The sequence below is a fragment of the Tachysurus vachellii genome, chromosome 18 (genome assembly GCF_030014155.1).
Source record: "Tachysurus vachellii isolate PV-2020 chromosome 18, HZAU_Pvac_v1, whole genome shotgun sequence".
Lineage (NCBI taxonomy): Eukaryota > Metazoa > Chordata > Actinopteri > Siluriformes > Bagridae > Tachysurus > Tachysurus vachellii.
Genome location: NC_083477.1, coordinates 16374262 through 16399970, shown reverse-complemented (window position 1 = coordinate 16399970; position 25709 = coordinate 16374262). Strand labels below are relative to the sequence as shown.

Sequence of the window (25709 nt, the reverse complement as noted above, 5' to 3'; positions counted from 1 at the left end):
AATGCGATGCTGCTGCCAGCGAAAATGCAGCAAACAGTAAATGCTGGTTTTTGTAGCATAACCGTCGTAACAAGTTTTTTAGTCTTCTTTTTGAATGCATTCTGAAAACCGCATGAAATGAGGTAAAATATATTTGCATTTTGGGCGGGAGTGGAAAGATCGGATTTATGTGGCCTAATGTAAAAGGAACAGTTTTAACAAATCAGATAACTATCGGATCAGAGACAACACATGAAGTGACCAGGTGTAAAAAGGCCCTTAGTATTTTTTACACTTTACACTCTAACCGACTCTCCATCCATTTTCATAAAACCATTCATGACTGTGGCATCTGTCCTACCTGAAGTGCTTTGTGCTGTACTGCTGAGGGAACTACTGTGGTTGGAGGCACGAATGGATGTCCAGGCACTGTTGGAAGGCAGCGTGGTGTTTAGTGATGAGGATGGCCCTGTTTAAGATAAAACACGTGTTAGGGCATCATAGGTGTAGATAACCTTCCACAAACCAGTCTGAACTGGTAGGAACCACATAGAAATGTGGGAAAACTTCACCCGAGGCACAATTACTGCTCAAAGTAACGTCAAACTGCATGTGCTCATCAATACTGAATATATAAACCAACTGCTACAGAGAAAAGCTGGACGCTTATTGTTCCGAAAGATGTACTAATAATGTACTGTACGAATAATGTAATAACTAGTACTGTAATAATGATGATATACATGCAAGAAGCACATTGGTTTTGAAATGTTTAGTTCAGGCAATGTGGATGTTAATGTGCATATCAATAGATGAGGCATCATGGTGGAACAATTACAAGAAAAGCTGCATTGTGCTGAGAGTCCTAGTGTTAAACAAGCTTTTACCATTGTTCCTGTCCCTGAGGTGATCAACATCCCGCACTGTGTTAATGGAGAGGTTGTTAATCACACTGCCAGGAGTGACGAACGGGTCTGTCTCAGGGTCGATGTTCGGGTATCCTTTCCATGGCTCACCGGGACGAAACTCTACAAAACAGACGTTCATAATATTCTTGTCATTTTTATGATGCTCTCAGATGAGTCATGTTTAGCCAACTGTAGATCTGCACGTGATTAAAAAAGATTTTAATGTAAATGAGTTTTAACTCTACATGTACTGTAGATGCACCGTACCATTACACTACACCCTATGTAGATAAATAAATAATGATGGCATCCAAACCTGGTGGCCAGTTGACATTAGAGGATGCATGAGGTGATTTGGCACGAGTGGGCCAGCCGTCCCCCACTGAACCGGGAGGGCTGATGGGAGAATTACTGGAGTTTATAAAGTCATACGGACCAAAGGGAGGGTCTTCAATCCTCAGAGAGGACATAGCACCTATGGAATAGAATATCGTTGATGCTAATTATTTCCCATGTACATACTATGTGCAAAATAAATCATAATCTGTCTTTGTGTCTGATAATGTTTCGTTATACTGTACAACTCTTGAATTTATAGAATCTCAAAGCTCAACAAATGTGCAGCATTTTTTGTCAAGAAAACGAACGGCCAACAGTACAGCGGTGTCAAACGTGGATTACAAGGACAAGTCCAAGGGCATCTGAAATTATAACTGCCCCATACCACGCGACTCAGGCAGTGACTAAACAATAAATCCGTGATGGAAATGCAATAAACGGAAAGTTTTAAATCATGCCAGCATACAAAAACGCTGCAGTCACAAACTCTGTGGCACACAAATACAAACAAAGCTGTAAGTTTTCCCCTCACCAGGTTTGCTGGGGTTTTGATCAAGTGGCGTGTTAAGAGACATATCCATTGCGGTCCACTTCTTGAGACGGGACTGTGGCTCTTTGAACCCAACACTCCCAATGTCAGGACTGTTTACATTCAAGTTTGAGGCCAAGCCTATAGGGAGGACAGGAAGATAGGGTCAAGGCACGTGTGAAACGTTCTGTATAACATACTTATAGCAAACCCTTTACAATCAGGCTGCTTGTCTGAACAGGTTTACCCACCTAAAGGGAAGTTGGTGAAAGAATTGAGTGCGTGTTCTTTGTGCAAGTCAGGTGTGTTCAGGCTGATGAAGTTGTCCATATAGGGTTTGGGCTGGTGCAGTGATGCAGGCTGTGGTGGGGAGTGCTGCTTCAGCAGGGGTGGATCCACATGACGAGGAGGCGGGACCATGGCACCTCCAGGAAAAACACGACCCTGCAAGGAATCATCCTGAATTAAAACTTCTGCTTCGGTTCCATATTCAGACTATATGCAATATCAGTGATAAAAGTCTGTGTCGTGAGATAGGAATAAGGAAGAATACCAATTTTGCACATGGCCCTTAAAAGGTGGGGTGTACGATGTTTGAGAAATGCTTCAGAAAACTGAGTTGGGCTGGCAAACAAAAAAAAACCAAAACAAACGTGTAGCCAATGAGCAGAAAGGGGCGTGTCAGTATGTGGCGGTGAGTGTGTTCAGCACGCATGTCGGACATTGTAGCAGAATGCGATTGAAACATTGACATGGCGGATAAAAACATTAAGCGAAGAAATGCTTACGATAAGGCAAGAAGCAGGACCCGTGTTAATATAGGATCAGCTTTCCAGCGCTGGAGAGAACTGAAGGAGCGGGAAGGCCTGCGATGGGACGCCAAGGTCGCTTTTTTTCCTTCTCGATAGGTGAGTAATGTTGGTTTTGTTTTGTTTCACAGAACTAATATATGCCATCCTTTGCATGATTATGCTTGTGTGTCATTTTTGCTTGTTTGTTTATCTGCAATCGTATTGTTCTTCCCTTCAGCTATGATTAAAGACACGTTTCTTTCCATTAGTTGCCTGTGTTACGTATGTATGTGCATGTATGTATGTATGTTTTGGTGATTTCAAATGTCAACATTGGCTTTCAAACATCGTACACCCCACCTTTAACTTATCCACACAATAAATGACAGCTGACTGAGAAGTCCAAGGCAGTTTGTAAACCCTATGATTAGTGTGGAATCACACTCACCTGCTGTTCTTGGGTTTGCCGGTTGTTGCCAGTCATGACTCTCTGACTCTGAGCTTTCTGCTGAAGGAGACGCTGAAACATGCACAAAAGTGGTGTTGAGCTCAGCGGATTAAATGTTACACATAACTTAAAGTGTGCCATACATACATACTTTATTATATATTCTTTATTTTAATGGCACACTATCAAAAAAAAAAAACACTATAGAATTCCTTCACCTACAATAATGTTAACATCTACGGTGCTATGGGTAATTTCCAAGACCTAAATGAAATGTCTCTTAAACAAAAAGGGTTGGTTTACCTGTAGCTGATTTATCTGATTGAGCTGAGAGAGCTGGTTGAGCTGAGAGAGCTGATTGAGCATAGCCATCTGCTGAGGGCCAAAAATTGTATTCAGACCGGCATTATTGGGTGGATACTTTAACAATGACGGAGGGACCTTAAGAGGGGAAAAAAAGGTAAGTATAGAAAGTAAGTTAAAGATATTATGAATTTAAAATGTTACAAAGCTCACAGACCACAGTTCACTGTGCCGTTGTACAATACAGCCCAGCTGTTGTTCGGCCCGCCGAGCCCATTTATCAAAAGACAGACAAGACAGCTGATACATGCTATTTAAGTGCTAGACCATTTTCAGGGCAGCAGGGACACTGACATAGTGGTGGCATTTGTGTGTGTGTGTGTGTGTGTGAGAGAGTGAGTGAGTGAGAGAAAGAGAGAGAGAGATGTTGGCCAGAGCAGCAATGCAGGGGGGGAGAAGAGAGACAAAAGAAAAAGAAAAAAAAAGGGGGGGGGGGGAGAGAGAGAGAGAGAGAGAGAGAGAGAGAGAGAGAGAGAGAGAGAGAGAGAGAGAGAGAGAGAGAGAGAGAGAGAGAGACCCACACACCATCTTTGTCAAAATATTCAGCCAATCATAAACTTTAGTTATAAACTGATAACAGATGCTAAATAAACTGGTCAGTAAATGTTCACAATATTTAGAAGCACCATAATCGTAACTGATGATGACAAATAATGCCAGAAGACAGACGATGTACCTGAGAGGGGAGCAGTGGAGGAGGCACTTGGTTGCGTAAATTGGACTGAGTCGAGTTCAGAGGTTGTGCTGGAGGCTGCTGGGAGTTTCGGCCTTGTGCTGCTGCGTGTCCACCACCGTACATGTTTACATTCTGCAAAACACAAAATGAAACAAAACTTCAACACACCAAATGCAAACATCGGTGAAAGCCATGAACTTTCTCTCAGACCAGCCGAGGGTCAGAACTCCTACACTTCAGCCTGAGCTCAGACGGCGACTCACCTGCCTGCCTGAAGCAGAGTTAGAGAGGGGAAAGCTCAAGCTTTGTGCATTTTGTTGTTCATCCACTACAGAGTTACCACAGGGTAGAGACAGCTGAAGGCAAATACAGATAAAGGCACAGACAAGGAAGGGAAAAAGCCAGAAGAGGAAAGCAGCAAAACACAGGAGAAAAAGCGGAGAGTTAGTGCCAAGCTGGGGTGTTGATATATCGCACTTTATTATATGTTAGTGTTTTAAGAAAGGAGTCTATTAATAAATGATCAGTGAGTTCAGATGCATTTTAACTATCAAGCTTTCAAATGTGACAAAATGCCTTTTATGCTTCCTTCCAAGTAAAACATATGCAAAATGCTGCACATTTTGAAATGTCTATAGTAATATAGTATAGTAATATAGTAATATATATTAAAAATTGCAGAATGCAATAACCGATTCTTAAAATACTCCTAAATAATACCCCAAGAGCTGACATGTTGCTTTATATAACCCGAAATGTCAACTTTAACTCAACCCAGTGTAACAAACAGCCTTTATAAACACGGTCTAATGAAAAGCCCAAAATGTAACAGCAGCAAAGGTCTTATTACACTGATTAATCCAGCCATGAACAGACAAGTCTAGCGGGAAAAATGGACATGAAGCATATGACCTACAGCAGAGGGCGCTACAAAAGCACTAGGCTGAAGGGAGAAGCAGAGAAACAGGGCACTGCTGTTGACACTGACCTTCTCCATGTACGAGTTGCGATCGATGGGCGACGGATCTTTGTGGATCGGGTGGCGTGAGGCTGATGGCATGTTAACACTATGCTTATCCACATCCATTCTCTTATCCATCATTCCTGTACATAAAAGGAAGATGAGGAAGATATAAAATATACTATACAAAAGATCTAAATATAAAAAACATTAAAAGAAAAAAAAAATGAACAAGGGCTATATACAAATTCTAAATGGCTTTTACTCGTGTTTAAAATCTTAAAAAAAATATATAAATAAATAAATAAAAAGAAGTCACAACACTTACCTGCAGGCATGTCCATCTTATTGCTCTTCAGGGAGTCTTCAGAATCCCTCTACAAATAACACAAACAGATTGGATTAGTTCAGACTAAAACAAAACAAAAACAAACAAAAAAAAACTAACTATATCCGCAGCAAAGCTGTATGAAAGCTATACAGAGCTTCTTGTTCACCAGCACCACACAGTTTGCAATGAAATCCTTGTTTAAACAAAAATCTTTCTGAAATCTAACCAACAACAACTAGAGCAGAAACCTGAAAGATTTATACAAGCAAAAGACTCAAATCAGTCAACTAGGCAATCAGCAGTGCTAACACAGTGTTTTGAGCAAATGTGCCAAGCGGCATCGGTCTCCATTCCGCACGTTTGACATCATTTCCTAACTTCCATTGTGCCTGAATGTGCTGGACAAAACAAGATGCAACCCAGCCATGTTCAGGGCCTGATGTGTGAAATGGGCTTTACAGGCTTTTTAAAAGAAAACATGCTTACAGGGAAATTCATGCTGTTGAACTGCTTCACAAACTGGTTCATCCATGGATCGTCAGGCTTCCCAGTGCCTTTGTTCATCTGGAAGGAAAAGATTAAATGATTACAAATAGCAGTCAAGAACAAACGTATATAAAACACTCGTACACACACAAAGGTTACATGTAATACCAAAGTATACATAAAGTAAGTAAGTATATTGCGCTCATCGGCTATTGTGTGTATTCCGCTGGAACCTCCCCGATCAAGAATTGCAAATATTAAACATGATTATTTTGATGCTGATTTTCACTAGCACTCCAATATAGTTTACAGTAGGTTAACATTTTGTTTTTAAAACATAGTGACTATGTTAAGCCACGTTTGTTTAAATAAAAGTGCATACCTAAAAATCTAATCCAAAAAAAAAAAAAGAAAAAAAAGAACTAAAGTTATAAGCAAACACTGAGCTTAGAATGATTGCTTTTCTAGGTGAGCCAAAAGAAATTCTTTATAGTGGACCAAAAAATAAAAAAAAAAATCAAATTTCCCTTTGAAATATAAAATCTAAAGTAAGTTTTCTGGATGTCCTTCACAAGCTAATAAACACGAGCATATGGCATACATCCCTAGGTAGCTACCTTTGGAGGGACCTTCTTCGAGTAGGACCAGTTTCCTGACTGATTCACTTCCTGTGGTGTGTTATTATTCCACATGCCGATCTCCACCTCTTCCTCCTCCTCCCCCCAGTTAGAGGGAGCAGGCATCGCCATCTCCCCATCCCAGCTGTTCTGCACAGGCTTCGGTCCTGCATCATCAAGAGAAAGGAAAAGACTACATGATGACAGACATATTAGGAACAATAATGATTTCTCTCCCTGTTATTGTAAAACACCACTCTGTCCTCAAAAAAAAAAAAAAAAAAGTTATATACATGTATCCGATACATCAAAAAGACTGCAAATTTTTTTCAAATATACTAAGTTACCGATTAACCAACCGATTAATAATAGTTTTACTCAGAGTCTCACCAGATTTGTGCTGATGTTGGGAGTTCCACCCATTTCCGGTGTTCTCTCGTCCTGGATCCTCCCAGCTTGACCCGGAATCCATTGGCTTTCCCCATGCAGATGTACCGACGTCCACCGCAGGATCTGTCCATGATGAAGACTCCCCTTTTTGAGGCCCCGTATAAGGTTCTCCCCATCCTGCACACATACATGTGGTACATCAGAAACACTTTATAGTACTTACTAGGTGTATCTTAACCATCTCTTAAAGTAGACATAAAGAGCATTTGAATTAGGGAAGAATTGTCACTGGCTAGATAGGTGTTTAAAAGTGAACTTTTGAGAGTGCCTTTACTTTTAGTAGCGATTCTTCCTCACTTTTTGCTCTTCACGTCACTTAGTACCAGTAACACATGCAAATTGTGTGAGGTGTGGATTGTACAGATCAAGCACAGGGTGTTGAATTGTGGCCATTACACTACTAGTAAAACCACACAGCAAACTTTTATCTGCAACAGATCTTTGAAGTAATCTAGAGCTTGCATCCAAGATTACATAGAACTCCGTATGGTTAATGAATCATGTCTTAATCTCAGAACTGTGCATGGTAAAGAATTATGCTCAAGTACAACACTGTCCTCTAGCACCAGCCCTCGCAATAAACCACCCCATCCATAAAACACTTATGTAACCCATGTTTACTCTCCTGTGTTGCGGATTGGATCAGTTTGCATCGGAACACTGTGGTTCCTGCACTTTCACCATTCAGCGCATGTCCTGCATTTCTCTGACGGAAATAGCTCAGTTCAGCGTGCCCCCCTGCTCAAGTTGCTAGCATATGACTGTAACCTTAGCCTGCTTCTCATCATGTACAGCTAAGCTCAGAGAAACACCATGTTGACCTTTCAAAGTTGTGGCTATCGTACAAATCTGCCTAACACGCACAAGCACACAGCACCGCTTTAAAGGACGATTAGCACCTAAAATTAAAACTACTAAAGCAATGAACACACACATTTTAATATTGATGACGTGATGTGGATGTTGACCGATAAAACCAGGTTACATGGGTTCTTTTTCCATATCCAATTATTGCTGCTTATTTTTAGATTTGTTTATTAACTCAGTTACTAAAAAATGTTTTATACTGGTTGAACCATATTAAATGCACCTTATTAGACACTGTTCCTCATATTTACACACTACTGAGATAATTCCATTATTAATGGTCTTCTCCAGGTTCTTCATAATAGGCAAAAGTTGTTGCATAACTATGAAAACTAATAATGCTAAAAACATCTGGCTAGTTTTGACATGTTTAACACACCCCTCAATCGGAGTGTGCGTGCATGGTCGCCAAATTTCACTTTAGAAATTCTTGTATATTTCTGTTAGGAAAGAAAAGTTTTTACAAAGCAAGTATGCACTGAAGACAGGAACATGACATGACACTATGGCTTTGTTAGCTAGCGCAAGTACTGAAAAAGGATGAAGGGGGAGGGGAAGTAGAACAGTGTGTGCATGTAGGTGGGCGGACAGTGTGCAGAGAATTCCTAAGGCATGACTACAGAGCAGTGAATAAATACAGACTGTGAGTCACTGTTGGTGCACATGGGGGTGGGGGACTGGGGAGAGGAAAAGAAGACGGGAAAAAAAAGGGCAAAGGGCACCATACCTGAGCTACAGCTCTTCTCTTTTTGCCCCATGGAGCTTGGGGCAGGAGGAGGTGGTTGTTGCTTTGAAATATCCTGCTCTCCAGAGTTATTCTTGTTCCACATGTTCACATTGCCGTAGTTGTACTTGCTTGGATCTCCCCATGCGGAAGTGCCATCATCAATCTCCATGCGGCGCCGGATAGATTCAGGAGAGGGCTCTTCCCAACCTGTTGGCGCCTCTTCTTTTAGAGCAGCAGGCACTGGACCTCCCAGCCATCCAGTCGGCTTGGTTTTGGCTGCAGTTTGAGAGCCATTTCCTGATCTGAAGGTCCCTGTGTTGGCATCCTGGCCTTTTCCCCATTCTGACTGGTTGCTGGATTTTGTAGCTTCACCCCAGGCTGGGTTGGAGTGACTTGGTTTGATTGGCTCACCCCAGCCTTGGTTCTGATTGTTAGTCTTCACAGATTCTCCCCATCCAGCTGATTGACCACCTTGGTCAGGAGTGATAGTGCCTCCGCTTCCTCCCCAAGTGTTGTTTGTGTTACAACGCCCTGTCTCACTCCAACCTGAACCGGAACGGTCGCTGTCACTATCCCACCCTCCAGATCCAGACTTCTGTGCCTCCCCCCAGTGGTTTCCTCTTGATCCTTCTCCACCCCAACCCTCTCCAGAAGATCCACTCCAACCTTGTTTCGTCTTTTGTCCATTATTCCAGGAAGATGATTTGTCATCCTTGCAGTTACCCCAAGATGAATTAGCCTTGTTCATGCCAGCTGAAGAGTCTTCCCAGCCATTCTGAGCTTTGGTCTCCCTCCAACCAGAGGTAGGCTTTTGCTCGCTCCATCCAGATGCACCATCATTAGTGTTGGTGTTGGGTGTGTCTCCCCATCCACTTTGGGAGCTTGACGTTTGGGGTGAAACACCACCCCATCCTTGGGACCCATTTGCTGTCTTCCTCTCAGAGCTGGATACATCCCAGGCAGTATTTTGACGGACTGGGGTCTGTCCCCATCCTTGATTGGATAGCACCCTTGGGTCCATATCGGTTCTTGAGAGAGCTGCTTGTACCAAAGTTTGCTGGTTGCCCCTCCTGCGGTTGCCACTGCGCTGTCCATCCCTATCACTATGAGTTCCCAAGCTTTCTCCACTTCCTTCACTCCCTGTAGATTTGTTCCATGTGCTGCCTTGGGATGACTGACCACCGCTCCCTATTCCAAGAGCATCATCTTCCAAGGACTTCCATCCATTTGTTCCCTTCCTGCTCTCGCTTGTGCCATCACTGGAATGCTGATTGTTGCTTGGCAATGAGCCCCACTCCCCACTCGAGACTTTAGTGCCAGTGTTTGAAGACGTTGAGGAGGATGACGAGGAAGAGGAGGTGCTACCCCAGGGACATGAGGCTCCAGCAGCACCAATGCTGTTGCCTGCTCCCCAAGTCAAATTTTGAGAGGCAGTGGACTGAGAGTCCCAGCCTCCTCCACAACTGATGATCCCGTTATTATTATTATTTTTGAAAGAAGCAGCGCTCACAGAAGATCCATTAGTTCCGGACTGCATTAGAGTTGCATTCACAGTGTCGCCCACAGCTTGGCCTTTTGGGACAGAACATTTGTCTCCAGAGTAAGTAGTGCTGGGCGGAGCACCCCATGCTGTACCGTAGGACCCGCTGTTCATCCCCTCGCTGTTGCCATTCTGTGAAATGGAAGTGCCATTAGAGACAGGAGAAGTTTGGAGCTGAGGGGATCCCCCTGTGCTCACAGGCCAGGATCGTTCGTTCATCTGCAGTGAGCCTGTAGAGTTTGGTAAACTAGAGGTCAAAGGGTTAGTAGTGTTATTTGGTCCGTTAAATTCAGTGTTAAGGTTTTGAGGCTGCCCACTTAGAACCTTGTTTGTACCATTGACTTCAGGGTCGACCACCTTTTCCTGCAGGCCTCCCCAAGACATCTTGTTGGGCACTTGACCTATGGTGCTTCGTTGAGTGTTGGCACCCCCGTTCCCATTGCCTAAAGCCCCGTGGGAGTTGGGAGCAGCATTCTGCAGAACAGGCCAGGCACCATGGTTGGCATTTGGGTTCAAAGTGCTTGGATTTACACCTCCATTAGTCGAGGGACCTTGGGTACCCCATGCATTCATTTTTCCATGACCACCTTCTGCCAGTTTGTCACTGGGGCTCTCTCCAGAACCTTGACTTGTGCTTAGCACTGAGCCCCAAGGACCCTTAACACTCCCATTAGCCACATTATTGCTGCTTTTTGCAACCATAAAATGAGAACCTTGATTGCTGCCTTGCCTATTGCCATTGTTGTCACCACCAGCAATCCCAGACGCCATCATGCAGAGGTTTTTCTCAGACCCAGAGCTGGAGACAGAGTCAGCATCTATACATTCTGAGGCCAGCTCAGGGTCACTACCAGTGATGGAAGGCCAGGCTCCCTTATCACAGCTGTCTACAATCACTTTGCCCCAGTTGCTGTTTGAGTCACTGCAGGGTGAGCCAGAGCTCCAGGGTGAATTCTCATACTGAGGGTCCAGACCAGCGTGATCCAAACCTGCAAACACAAGTGATCACAAGAGTCACAAAACAATTCAGTCAAAACAGTTATAATAGTAACACAAAGTGCTCACCCAGACCCATCCTTCAGAACATCTTACAAGATAACCTTAGACAATATGTAACTAAATAAAATAAAAAAAATAAATAAATAAAATTAAAGTCTACTTGTTATCAGTATTTTGTATAACTCACTTAAAACCTTCCTTCCAATTTAGCAATTAAAATCCTCATCCTATTATCTAGTTTTCCTTCATTAAACAACAGCTTTGAAGTGGATGGAGTCAGCTGCTCCTACATATCTAGGCACAGCTAAAATTTCCTAGCTATGCTACCTATTTTCATTTGGACTAGAATTGCTTTTAAAGAACAAGCCAAATGAGTACAAGCTTTAAAAATGACATGCAACACACACTTAAGGGTTTTGCTTCAGATCACACTGATTGATAGTCTCTCTACACACACAGGGAAAATTCAGGAAAGTTGATAAACCACAGATCTTCACTGACCCAGACTCTAATACTACACAACTAGTATTAAACTGGCAGACATTTCACACCACAGGAAGCGTCTTGCTCCAGCTTGGCTGAATACGAAGCTCAGCGCCCACCATTTTGTTAAAGCAGCATGACACTACAGCATGACCAAGGAGCGAACAATTAAAGTGAATACAACGACGAAAGCAAAACCTTTGCCACCGGTCAGACATACGAGGTGACAATACTCAACATGCAAGTTCAAGTCAAAATATGCATTCCTTTCTTTGTTCCACCAAGTTTTTTCTACGAGTCTGTGCTTGCTGCTCTAAAAATGGCTGCCAAATCTCACTGAAGAGCAGTTAGATTTGGCAACAGACAAAACAAAATAAAAAGAAGGAAACAAGTAGACCTTCTGAAGTGACAAAGACAGAAGTTGAATTAAATTACAATAAGGAAAAGGACTGGGCAGTTAAAGCCTACAATAAAGCAAGAAGCCATATTTAAGCATCCATCGTTATTTTTCATTAAATCAAAATTGATTCAATTTTTAATTCAATTGATTAATTGCTAAAATTACTTAATCTGAGTATTTTAAACTAATGAATACAGTAATAATGGGGAAAAAAAGGTGTCCCTGCGGTTTTCAAGCAACCTAAAGCACACCAGTCATGTGGTGCTGTATAATTCTGAACAGCAGACAACACGTCACTGAACTGGCATCAGCCAAATAAACTCAGTCTCTAAATCATATGCTAAAAACACAGGAGAAAAATAATGCATGAGCATCCTTGCTCTGAGTCAGCAGTAAACATTTTCAAGAAATAAATTGTAGAAAAGAGATGTAGCTAAAAACACCACACAATGGAAGAAGAGGTACCATACATCCCACCTAACGAATTTCTAGCAAGGTCCGTCTGCTTATATGCAGAATCGTTTGTAACCCACATTTCACAAATTAACTCAATTCCCTCAACTGAGTTCCAGATAGTGGTTTTTGGTAAAGCGTTGGCAACTTCATGTTGCCAAAAGACAAAAGGTTTCATAAAGGTCAAATTCAAAGATCACTTTTGACCCATTGAAAATGGTGGTCCTCGTAAACAATCAGGTCTCACAGGGTCTGTGCCCTTTACATTTTAGAGAACTGGCCTTCACAGCAGGCAAATGTTATTTGGGTTTGGTCTGACCACTGCTTTAGCTGTAATAGCTTGGTTTCTGGTTATGCCATAGCAAGGGGTCAAAAATAGTACCCCTGAAAGCTTATAGCATTTTACACAAAGCATGTGGGAAAAGATGTGATTTACCTCAGGGCCTTCATTTACTCTGCACAGCTGCAGACAGAGGAAAAAGCATGGACCGACCCTAACAGGACCAGCTATGTTATGTTGCTTTTAATTTAAGTATATTTAGAAATTATATAGACATTGATTGAGATATATCTATCTATCTATCTATCTATCTATCTATCTTTCAATATAAAAATAACCAATCAGCAGTGCAACATAACCGCCCACATCACCACACCCCCATCCCTATACCCTCCTCACACCCCCACCCCACACACACCCCCAAGGCACACTAAAATTAGCAACCAACAACAAAAATAAAGTATCACCTGTTGGGTTAGGGGAGTGGCTGACCGAGTCCCGAATGGGAGCCATGCCTAAGAAACAACAAAAATATACTTGTAATACGCCAATGTTGTCACTATAAGCACAATAATAACGTTTCATTTATATAAAAAAAAAAAAACCTCACAAATAATGCATTAGGAGATAGTAAAACTGGGTACCAAAGCTAAACTTTATGATGATACCTTCAGAATAATGAATGGAACATCCATTTTATTACTACATGGGGCAGCACATAGAAAAACCAACAATTTATATATTGCAGAAAGTAGATGCTATTTCATTAATCAGTTGAGAAAACACATCTCAACTGATTCCACCATATGACAATACAGGTGTTTTTGCCAAACAAACCCATTTTCTGCTTTGTATGTTGTGCAGGACCAAGTTATTTAACTGTGCTCAGACTTGGATGCATGCTGGTGTGAGGATTGCGACCAAGTGCTAATAAAATTAATCATGTAAGCCATCATTTCACTAGGAGCTTTAGGGTCATGCGAATACACAAGAAACATTTGCATACCTTTCACAACTCCGACAAAGGCAGAAACCACAACGCATACAGTACCAAATGTGCTCATGTTAACGCTCATCTGTTAGCAATATCTATTAAACCAAAGCAAGGGTAAAAGCCAGATTGGTCTAGGATGATGTACTTTAATTTGGGTGGATTAAAAAAGCCACGCTGAGGTATGAACAAAGCACAGGTCAACCTGCAGTCAGCACAGAAATAAATAAACAAACAAACAAATAAATAAAGGCAGTATGTGAAGCAATAAATCCTGATAATTTAGCATCTCATCCGATCTTGCTGAAAAATTGAACAGTACGGATAATGCTCTGCATGCTCCTCGATAATATTTACACTGCTGTATCCTGATAGCTCATTACAGTACATAGTTAATCAGTAATGTATTTAAAATGTAATTAAAACTACCTGCCTAATATTGTGTAGGTCCCGCTTGTGCTGCCAAAAAAGCTCAAGATGTGCAGTGGTATCTGGGACCGAGACATTAATTGACCACCATGTTTGATGCTTGGTCAGACTGAGATCTACAGAATATGGAGGCCAAGTCAAATTTGAAGTATGACAAGGCACATTATCCTGCTGAAGGAGGACATGGCCATTAGGGTAGTACATTGCAATAAACTGGCGTACTTGGCCCGCAACAACGTTCAGGTCGGTGGTACATGTCAAAGTAATTTATTTAATGTCCGAGTAATAGGTTCCAGGACCCAAAACTTTCCAAACACTGCCTCTTGTCTTGCCTTCTTCCCATAGTGCATCCTGCTGCCATCACTCTCTCAGGTAAGAGACCAACAGAGCTGAAAGAAGGCTACCACCAACACTACTACTACCAGTGTTTTTTTTCCTGAATAGATTACAGAAGACATGTCGCGTTAAGTTTCAACATGTTGCGGAATGAGCCAATGTTTTCAAATTAGCATGTCCCGTGCACTGGTTTCCATACAAAACACTACAATTATTACTTGTCAGACATTAGACGACACTATTTAGCCTATTAGCTAAATAGCTACTCATGAGAAAATCAATGTGCAATAAATCTTTATGGGTGGCATTGTGGGTACAGTGAGATAAAAATGGTCATACCTGAGACGTGAGCTTTGGTGCAGAATACTTCAGGCCCCTCAGTGTTTTGCTTCCCTCTGTGAATGGACGTGAGCTGCACTTGAGTTCCCAGGATGGCGGCGACAGCCGCGACACGGCGCTAAACTTTCAGCAGTTGAATCCGGCTGAGATGTGGCGGGCGTTGGCGGTTTCGGCGCCAGTTGGCATCGCTGATGGCGCAGGATTTGACAGAGGTGGTGCTGTTTGCAATCGGCAGACTGAGGCTGGCAGGAACTGCACTCCGTATGTTCTGGCACTAAAGTGCAAAAGGAAACATTTAAATTCAGGCCTACTCAGTGTTACTAGTAATCTTTGTTATTTCAAATAAGTGAAATATTCCCACACAGGATTCCATTCCAGTGATACACAGACACTATACCATACACCCCTGCACCAGGTAAATGCAAATCTTCAAACACTTAAGTATAAATAAGCCCGGAGGTCCCTGTTAAATGGTCGGAAGGCAACGGTTTGATTTCGTATGTTCATGCCTTTCCTTTTGAACAGCAAGAGTGACTGGTTTTAAATGCTTGACTGATTTACACCACCAATTGCATTCACTATACCACGAAATACATCAGTATTGATGGGAATGGAGCACAGCAAGGTCATCGGATTAATGCTAGGTTTAAAGCTGAAGAATCATCTGTACATTATAGATAGAATAAGAACATTAGATCAAACCTGAACACTCCAGACATCAATACTGGCACCCAACTAAATCTACATACACAAATTTTGGAAGAAATTTAAATATTCAATTCTTAATGACAACTTCTGTATACTGTACTTCTACAGGAAGGACTGAAGAAAGACCTTGTTGTGACCTTGACCCGGTTTGGATCAAATTCGATATTTAATTGGTTCATCTGCAGGTTATAACAAATTCAATATGAAGCCACTTGTTTGAGATCACACCTACAATAAATTTCAGATACATCAAAACAACGCCTCCAAGCACAGACTGGAAAATCTAATGGTAGGGAATTTTATGATTCACTGTATTAGGGAGAATAGCCAGAATCTGCCTACTGTTTGCACCATAGGATTAATTTATTCTATAATCTGATTATACGTAGCCTTTTTTTTTTTTAAACCTCTTGAGACGTCAGGAGCAGAAACAACACACTTGGCACACTCCTTTCACGAACAGCTTGCTCACTTGAGGATGCAACACAAACAATACAGCACGGTGTTTTCAATGTTCAACTAAAGCTTTTTCTTTTTCATCTGTCCACCGCAAACGCAACATTCAGACACAAGAGAAACTGACAAACCTAATACAGTCTAGTCTAAGACCAATAGTATAGGGTAATGTTATTTCACCTTGTGGGTGGGTGAGAAGTACAGAAGTCTGTTGTTAGAGTTAAGTAATGATGTTTTGTGATGGTTGTAGGTGTCTATTGTTTTAAAGCATAGTACGTGCCACTTACAGAGGAACACCTGTATTTATCCAGTTATCTAATCACAAAGCAGCACACTAAAATCTAAACCTACAGGTCACACGGTTCAAACATTCAAATGATGGAAAATGCAATTCCAGTGAGAATTTTATAAACCACACACACGGTTCAACATCTGATTGAGTCTCGCACAAACACCTTGGTCCTGAACACCACAAAAACTAGAGATCATCGTAGACTTCAGGAGATCTATTCATCTCCCTCTGCATATAAATGGAGAGGTAGTGGAGTGTAAACAACATCAGGTCCCTTGGGGTGTACTCTAAAGGAGCTCACGTGGTTCAACAACACCTGATCTGATGAAATAGCACAACAAACACTACTGTTGCTACGGAAACCAAAACAGGCCAGACTTCCCACACAGCTCCTGGTGAACCTTTATCACAGCACCATTGAGAGCATACACACATATGGTATGTCAGTGCCAGCTGCACCAGAGAAAACAGCACAACGCATCATGGACACAGGACATTGTGCATGCTAGCCGACTGCAAACAAAGGCCAGCATCGTCAGTCTCCACTCACCCAGGACCCAGAATGTTTGTCCCTTTACCTGAACAAGGAGCTGCTCTGATCTGTGAAAAGGTACATCCAAGGGCTGGGCGATAAAACGATAACGATATGTATCGCGATAGACACGTGATCAAGATATAAAAAAAAAAAATATGAACGATAAAACGTTTGATTTTTTTATTCTTCGTCGGAAGAAAACAGAGGTTGCGAAGCAAGTTTGGTTGCATTAACAAAGGCACCCGCTCTCTGTTAACCTAGCAAACAGCCAATCATGTAACAGTTTGGTTGCGCCATATCGTTGTCTCGCGCTTCAGTAACCGGCGACTGATAAGCAGAAAATGAGCCGCAGCGAGCAAGTAAATTGTAAATAAAAGAGGACTGAAAATATACTTGAATAGTTCGACTTCAAGTATGATTAGAGTAAGAATAGCTTGCGTTACTTTTTCATATTTCTGCAGGTTTTATTTCAGACAATGTTACTGTACTGTATCAGGTTTGTTTTTTTATATTACAGATGCATCTCAGTGTACCTCAGTTTTATTTATGTTTACAAAACACTGCACATATTTTAAAACACTTTATTCACCAGAAGGTGAACAGCTAGTGAACTTCCTAGCAAAAAACTTGCACTAAATTCTTAGGTTTTTCTATGTTTATATTCATGGCCATCGGAAGCAAATAAAAAGTGGGTGTGTCCTGTCTCACCTACATATAATGGTTCCGACGCCCATGGATTTCAGGAAGCAGGAGCGTGGTCAATGCTGTAGGTAAAACACGGAATGGAGTTTAATATATTAGGGAATTCCTCAAGCGGAATGGATTCGACTGGCGGCGCTCTGAAAAGTAATTTAAAAAGACAGATGCTGAATAGAGACAAGTGGGTGGGTCCAATATTATTGGTCTTAAAAAGTGGGTGGGTCCTGTCCCACCCACATATAATGGTTCCGATGCCCATGTTTATATTTAACACTTTTCACAATTTTATTACACTTTATTAAGCATTTCTTACTTTTTTTTTTTCATTTTGCACCTTAAATGTTAATAGATAATTGTTAAGTGTTCATTGTGACTTTAGACTTATGTTTACATTTTAATTATTTGTGTTTTCCATGTTTGTTGACATTTCTGTCTTATTAACTGATGGGATTACGATCAGAGGAAGGTTAAGTTTAAAATAAAAATGTTTAAATTTAATATATTTTTCTCCTGGTCCTTATTTTAAATGGGTCATAAAAAATATCAATAATTATCGATATGACCGATATGAAACACTGATATCGTGATACAGTTTTCGGCCATATCGCCCAGCCTTAGTACATCAAGTCTCACACAGACAAAGGAGACAAATTAGGAGCAAAAATAGCTGACTGTAGGGAAGGAAACATTCATGCTGCAACATGTTTGTTGTAGAAAAGGCAATGTACAGCACTTTAATGCAGGATACTTGGTGGTGTTTGCCAAATACACAAAGATTTCTTTGCCATGTTGCTTGATTCTACAGAGCAAATTGAGACAAGGTCAAAAGATAAAGTTCTGAATCATCAGACTTTCCATTAAGCTCTGCAGTAAATATATGACATTAAACCCAACAAAACACAACAGAGGCCATACGAGGACAGACTACACCAGAAGAACAGTTCAAATTTCTTTACCATGTATGGTCTGGATGATAGTCAATATTATTTAGACTCGCACACGGGCTCGAACACATGTAATGTCCAATATCACAATCAGAAGATCAACAGCTTTAAGATCAACAAAAATAAAATGCTCTGTATTTTGTAATGTGTTGCCTTTTTGCCTATTGTGTGTCCTAAATGAACCTTAAATACCTAAAGAGAGCAACAGAACGTCCTTCTCTGACGCATCTTAGCTTCCCGTGTCCACGATGCCAAACAGATAAAGCCTACAGATAAAGGTCTTCTTTTGCAAAACATTAACACGAGTTAAATTAAGAAAATAAGTCTTATCGCTGCTGTTCACCATAAAGCACTTTACAAAACGTAACTGATTTAAGAGCTCAGTTACAGCTAATCGCACACTGTTTTTCAGCGACTTCAGCTTTGCAGCATTTCTGACCCCGTTAATGAGCGATTCCGCTGTAATGATGCAACGTGCACACGTGCCAGTGCGCCCCCGGATTTCTTCTCCGCACTATTTTGCCCTTTTCCTTTCGATTTCCTTAAACATAAGGATTAAACCACAGGCCCTACAGTAAGTTTAATTTTAGCACTGAGAAATAAGCGCATTGGTAATGAGTTGAGAACGCTTAGGATAATCTACTTACAGGATCAGAGTGGTAAATTACTCCACTACAGACAAACTGCTAAATACAATGCTTGCATCTGTCTCCTGTTTGAGGTTTTATCTCCTATATAAATATTTAAATTTATTTTGTTGTAGGACAAATATGATGACACTTATTTGCTTCAATGCTACAGCCTGTGGCTTCAAAATCAACTTGAAATTAAGTCACTTTCACACATTAAACAAAAGAGAGCCGAGTGATTGGTTAAATGTAGAAGACACGCCCACTTGTGCAACCAATAGGCATCTGGGTTGCCAAGGCAAGTCAGATGCCGAGTGATTGGTTAAATGTAGAAGACACACCCACTTGTGCAACCAATAGGCATCTGGGTTGCCAAGGCAAGTCAGCTGTCGCCACAGCAACCCTCGCTGCCTCAAGTCAGGAAGGCGTTCAGAAGACATGTAGCAAATCTGTTCTGTGTTCCTGTCATTACTTAAGCAATTACTAAATCTGATTTATCCTAGAAATTCTATCACACTATTTTCAAAAGAGAATTATAGGCTGAATTATCTTTTGGGTTTTGCCAAATGCATCGGTTGTCTTATTTGAGTGACGTCTCGATAAAGAGGTTGGCAAAAAATAACACGAACTCCCTTTGTTATAGGGGTTAATGAGATTTGTGTAGGCTACTGTGTGTTAATTATAAGGACCAACGATGGGAACCATCCAAAATCTAGGAAGGATCGTGTCCAAACAAAGAACTACTGCAGCAACTTAATATTCTAAACCATGTTCCAATACAGTCCTGAGAACTTCACAAAGCCAACATCCATGAAAGAGTTGCAATTTCTAAACCATTCGTCATAGACACCAGTGCAAAAATGCAAAAGAAAGAGTGATATGGTCTGATGGATCAATATTGACATTATTCCCAACAGCAAGTCAAGTTTATGGATAGAGAACTTCCATGGAAGAGTACAACATGGACTGTCTGGTTCCGACTGTCAAACATGGGGGTGGATCAGTAAAGATCTGGGCAGCCACATTTTGGTATTCTGCTGGTCACATCGTCAGTTTACATAGAAGATCAAAGTGATCAGGTGCATACTATGGTCCAAATCTTGTTTCCAAACAATGATGCCAATGATAATGAATAACATATTAATGCACCTATGCACACAGCAAAAACGGTCTGAGGAGCACCAGTATGATCATCTGCCCTGGCAAGTTCAATGTGAATCAATGTGGTAAGTTTTGAAGAGAAGCAGGTGAGAAGCAGGTTCAACCTCCCTAGAAGATATTCTGCTAGATGAATGGTACAAAACTGCATCAGAAGATATTCAGACATTGTATGATTCTATTCCAAGAAGGTTGGAAGCTGAGTTAAGTGCAAACGAAGGTCCGACATCTTAGTAATATAGAGATATCACAATTCTTTGTGTTCACATTATTTTGTCTAACCCCTGTATGAGACAGTGATTTTCTAAGCAGATGTTACCTTACGTTGGAGGAAAAAAACGTTTGACTGCTAGTACTTCTCATTCTTATAGTGTATCAGTGACCTGCTCCTGAATATTTCTTACTAGCTATATTTTTAAACACACTTTAAAAATCATGAAATATGGATGCTTTAAGGGGGCGCCGAACCATATTCTTAGGTTAGGCGGTAAAACTTACGATTGACTACACACTCAAAAAGGGAAAGGAAGAGAAAGAAAAAGAATCATTAAGGAAAGCGAGAGCCTGCTGGCTGATTAAAGGAGGCTTTATAATGGCAGATACAGGTATGTAGCCTTACCTTCTATTAACAAATGCACAATACTTTCAACCATCAAGGTTTATAAATATTGACTAGCATCACTGGCAATTCATTCAATATTTGACACAAACAATCTATGAATAAAAGAAAACACTAGAAACAATAGTAATAGGTAAATGTTTTATCACAGAGGATGGTTTAAAAAACATTTTTTTTTTGATAAACGAATCCAAACCCAATAAGGCTTCAGAACCAAACAGTAAAATGAAGCCAATGCACTGATTCAAACATAAGTGCACCATGTTGGATTCTGTTTTATACCACAACACCCTGTATCTATAGCTAGTCAACTTGCGGGTCAGCTTTGGCCTTGACTAAGCGGTTTCACTGCCTGACCGTAAGCCACTGTAGCTAATCAGACCGTAGTCTCCAACACTAATGCCAGAACATCCAAACAAAACAGTCCTGGATCTAATGCCACTGTATCTAATCTAAGCCGTCTACTGTGCAGTTCTGGAGGTCATTACAGAGCGTTGAGGAGGTGCTGAAATCTCCAACAACCCACAGAAAAATGCAAAGGGAAAAAAAAACAAGCAAAAAAAAACTAAGTCTGTAGACTGGGCTAGAGACGATTGGTGATAGAAGCTCCAGGCCAGAAAATGTGACGCTGTAGCTTTAAGATGGACAAAAAGAAAGCATGTATCTCACTAGTAAAATATGTTATCTGACTTTGAATTAGGCCAAAAACACTGAAGAATTCAGTAAGGATCTCTGCTGCTATTCAACACAAAGCATTGTTTATATCATTAACCTCGGCTTTATAACAGCTTTAGCTCTGTTACACAATTATTTATGATCCTGATTTTTTTTTTTTTTTAGCATTGCTAAATGGGGAATTCATTATTAAAAGTGAGTAAATGTTAATGTCTGGCCATGACGCTGCCTTCTGGCACCGACTTGTTTATCTAAAATGCTGGTCGAGAGACCAAGAGAGGACAAATCCCAGAGACAAATCTCTCAGACTTCATTGTAGAGCAATGCAAAATAAAATGAAGTAAATTAGGCCATTCGGTAATAAAAAGAAGTCACAAAGCAAGTAGCAAGCTTTTTATCTCAGCTGGGTGGAAAGATTTTACACTGAAAGAGGAGAGATTTCATGTCATTTCATGCCTACATTTTTCTTCCGTTCTGGATGACCAGCTCATGCGTTTCAATGACAATGTAAAGAATATGATCACAACACTAGGTGCTTGCCCAGTCTCATGTCTGGGTTCCTGGAGAACAAAGTAAATTGCATGCAATTATGCATTAACAAATATCCCAGAAAATAAGCAACTACTGGAATTATTTGAACCTGAACCATGTTTTCTTTTCTACCACGGAACAAATTTTTCTGTGCTGTCTTGCATCTAATCAAGCTAATCGATATGCCTTGTAAAAATAGTTGTTTTTTGCATATAAATAGTGAAAGAGTTGGGTGCTGTGACCACTGTAGAGGAAGCTTACTTGAACGTTCTTAATCTGCCAGGCAACTGTGAATGAAAAACTGATACATAATCTGCTTGTCAACAGGAACCAGGTCTACCGAGTTGTCTGCCAGGACAATTTTGGTGACAGTGGTTACGTAGGTATGAATTTAAACAAATTAGCAGATCGTGACGTCACTGACTGGGTCTTCAACCCGTGCCTTCGGGCGCATCATTGCAAACCTCATATTGACGCAGGCTTTATAGACCACAAACAAATTTGTTTGAACGGTGACCGCGAAAATTTTGTTTACTGCAGCTGCAGCCATCATTACCAAGCGCGAACCGTCGACTCTGACAGTGAATGAGAGGATGAGACGAAGCGAACGCACAGGCCATAGTGTGACATCCATTAACCAATAGTGTAAACATAGATGACGTCACGGGTTTATATTTAAAAGAAAGAACGTAGCCTTCGTTTGCATGTAGGCCTAGGCAATTTATATATTTACAATACTTATTAAAATATAATTAATATTATTTTATTGCTTTTGTATTAGTTGTTTGAAGAGTAAAAAAAAAAAAATCGGTCGGTCTTAACGCAAATTTACAACCGGGAAATCGGTCGGACTTAAAGCAAAAAAAAAATTGAGTCGGTCCAAAATTGACAGGGTCGGTCGGGTTACGGCAAACAAGAATATTTTTAAGGATGGCCTGATCGGTTTGTACTTCGTCCGTTTACATGTACCTTCTCAAATTTTACACTTTTTGGGATTGGTTTATTTGTAGATCATTTTGTCCATTCGAGTTTAAATATCTATATAATACAATCGTGAGCAATTAACATTTAAACAGTGTCCAAGTAAACAAACACTAAGCATTCGGGGCATTTTCCCCTGATGTGTTCAGTCGTCTTCTCTCTTGTAAACAGCCCCATCTTCCACAGATAACATCCTAATCTACATCAAAGCATGCAGACATTTTGTCTCAACAGTCGTTACTTTCTCTTTACTACCCCACCCCTTTCGGTTGTCTGGCAGCTCGCAAACACCCAGAAGCTCTGGAAAGGGAAAATAAAACAACAACATACCATACAGGAAGGTTCCGGCTTTCAGGGGCACCGTTGACACCTGGCATTAACATGCGGCTCAGGTCGTCAGCTCAGAAGTGGCCAGCCGAGACAGACAGTCACTCAAACACAGCCTTTTCAAGTGTCTCAATGCATCTACAATGTCCACTTGTGACTAGAGAAAGTGGACAAATCTGCCAAAAGCACAACAGTGTCGCTTCAGAAACAGGCCGGTCATTACTAGTTACTAATCAAAGTATAGAAATGTTTTGTTTTTAAATGGAAAACCTATGTTGCAGACTATTTTGGTAAGATCAGTAGATAAATCAGTGATAAATCAGTAGTAAGTAGATCTTTTAGGTTGAAAACATTCTGCACTCTTTTACACACACAAGCGAGAAAACCTTGATTAGCTGAAATGGTTGTGACTGATAAAGGATCAAAAGTAAGTCAACAGACATTTCTACCTGAAAGCATGACGACGAACGGCGGCGGCACGATCGGGATTTGACAGAGCAAACGCTGTCGTGTTGTCAAATCAGGAAGCAACAACTTTTCACAATGTGCTACATTACAAAACTCTGCTAGAAAACCACCAAAATCATATACCTCTGTTTCTCTTTGCATGGATTGATTCAATTACGTTTCCGATCAAACAAAACAAAAGACTGGAGCTTTTACTAGCCTGAACAATGGAGCTGGGCACTGTGCACAAAGAGAACTCCAGCTCTAATGAACCTCTAAGTGAAACCGGCTTATGCTATATCACATGTTATTAAACCACGACAGCTCATTAAGTAAGAGGCACGAAATGTAAGTCAGCAGCTTATAACTGGTCCAGATATAGTGAAAAGAACCCCAATGGTCACGCCACGTTTTGTGTGCCTAGAAACATCCAAGAAAAATGTGTTCCAGTCACATTTCTTTTATTTTTTTTTGTCCTTTCGAACCCTTACGTGCGTTTCACATCTTATACACCAACAGATCCATCTGCAGCTTAACTTCAATCACGAAAAAACTTGGAATCAGTCAAGTGAGCATAAAAAAAATCTGCTCCCTCACTCACACCCGTTTAAATCAGTAAAGCTTATGCAGCACTCTGAACCCCTTTAACAAACGAAAAAAAAAAACTGCTTACACTAGCAGACTCTCTGAAGCTTTGTACGAGGCATGAATCAGAAAAAACCAGAAAGGACACAAACACACCCCAATGTAAGAGTCGAGGTGAACTAACCTGTTTCTTCTCTGTCAACGTCTTTGGTGACAACAGCATCCAAATCTCTAAGTAAAAAGAGAAAGAAATAATTAAAACCGAATGGACACGACTCATTCAACGTAAACCTAAACAAAAGATTTCGAACTGAAACTGATAATCACTGTGGTATAACATGCAGTGTAATTTGGTCCCAAATGGGCAATACTACCTAGGAGCCCTACACACAGTGCACTACAGATGGAAAAGGGACCCATTTGGATGTCAGCCAACAGCTCCATTAATAGTTAGTCACTTTTGCCTGATCTCGCTGCAAGCCTACACAACAGCATGTGTTGTTTTTAGCACAACGTAAAATGTAAACATCACACACACACATCTCAAAAAACTCAAACCAAGTTCAAATTTAGTTTATTGCCAGTTGATGAGAAACTCATGCATCAAGTTGTGCCGCCAGGTCAAGGACTTCAGATATCAAAGACGCAGCCATTAAATAAACAAAAATGGTACAACATGTGTGTTTTGGTTTGTGGGCAGCGTTTTTTTGAAGGTGCTCTAAGGATATGTCTTAAGCGTGCATGTATGCGTCTCTAACGGTTATGAGATTTTATCTTCTATAAAAATGACCTGTAGAAAGAAACCCAGGATACACAACCTGTCTGAACTGACAAGTTCACAGACTCCGTTATCTCCTGAGGGAAATATAAGGTTTTTATGATTTTTAGTTAAGTGTTCCAGGAGGCACTCTATTCCATCACGGCACAGCGAAAGCAATTTAAGTTTGAAATGTGAATGTGTTTTATATACAACGTGCAAAAGGAGTTGCCAAAGAAAGTGACACTTTTGTTAAGTTATTAAGTTCCTACAAAGGGTAAGGTCATTCATTCATTCATTCATCTTCTACCGCTTATCCGAACTACCTCGGGTCACGGGGAGCCTGTGCCTATCTCAGGCGTCATTGGGCATCAAGGCAGGATACACCCTGGACGGAGTGCCAACCCATCGCAGGGCACACACACACACTCTCATTCACTCACGCAATCGCACACTACGGACAATTTTTCCAGAGATGCCAATCAACCTACCATGCATGTCTTTGGACCGGGGGAGGAAACCGGAGTACCCGGAGGAAACCCCCGAGGCACGGGGAGAACATGCAAACTCCACACACACAAGGCGGAGGCGAACGTGCTAACCACTAAGCCACCGTGCCCCCGGGTAAGGTCATGTGACTACTT

General features: G+C 41.0%; 1 protein-coding gene across 2 annotated transcripts in view; it reads right to left on the bottom strand.

The window, feature by feature from the left end:
• LOC132861318 (trinucleotide repeat-containing gene 6A protein-like) overlaps window positions 1–25709 on the bottom strand; it is a 36749-nt gene that overhangs the window by 6717 nt on the left and 4323 nt on the right. Inside the window, exons 2-19 of one of the 2 annotated variants that reach the window (XM_060892786.1) lie at window positions 24493–24539; window positions 23280–23452; window positions 14723–14996; window positions 13095–13142; window positions 8473–11001; window positions 6819–6995; window positions 6429–6595; window positions 5812–5889; window positions 5323–5371; window positions 5022–5137; window positions 4034–4165; window positions 3298–3435; window positions 2995–3066; window positions 2007–2199; window positions 1759–1896; window positions 1204–1362; window positions 867–1007; window positions 341–448 (exon numbers count right to left, since the gene is read on the bottom strand). In XM_060892786.1, coding sequence (XP_060748769.1) covers window positions 341–448; window positions 867–1007; window positions 1204–1362; window positions 1759–1896; window positions 2007–2199; window positions 2995–3066; window positions 3298–3435; window positions 4034–4165; window positions 5022–5137; window positions 5323–5371; window positions 5812–5889; window positions 6429–6595; window positions 6819–6995; window positions 8473–11001; window positions 13095–13140 — 4243 coding nt within the window. In that variant the 5' untranslated portion in view covers window positions 13141–13142; window positions 14723–14996; window positions 23280–23452; window positions 24493–24539. The remainder of the gene's footprint in view (window positions 1–340; window positions 449–866; window positions 1008–1203; window positions 1363–1758; window positions 1897–2006; window positions 2200–2994; window positions 3067–3297; window positions 3436–4033; window positions 4166–5021; window positions 5138–5322; window positions 5372–5811; window positions 5890–6428; window positions 6596–6818; window positions 6996–8472; window positions 11002–13094; window positions 13143–14722; window positions 14997–23279; window positions 23453–24492; window positions 24540–25709) is intronic. The other variant, XM_060892785.1, reaches the window with a different exon arrangement.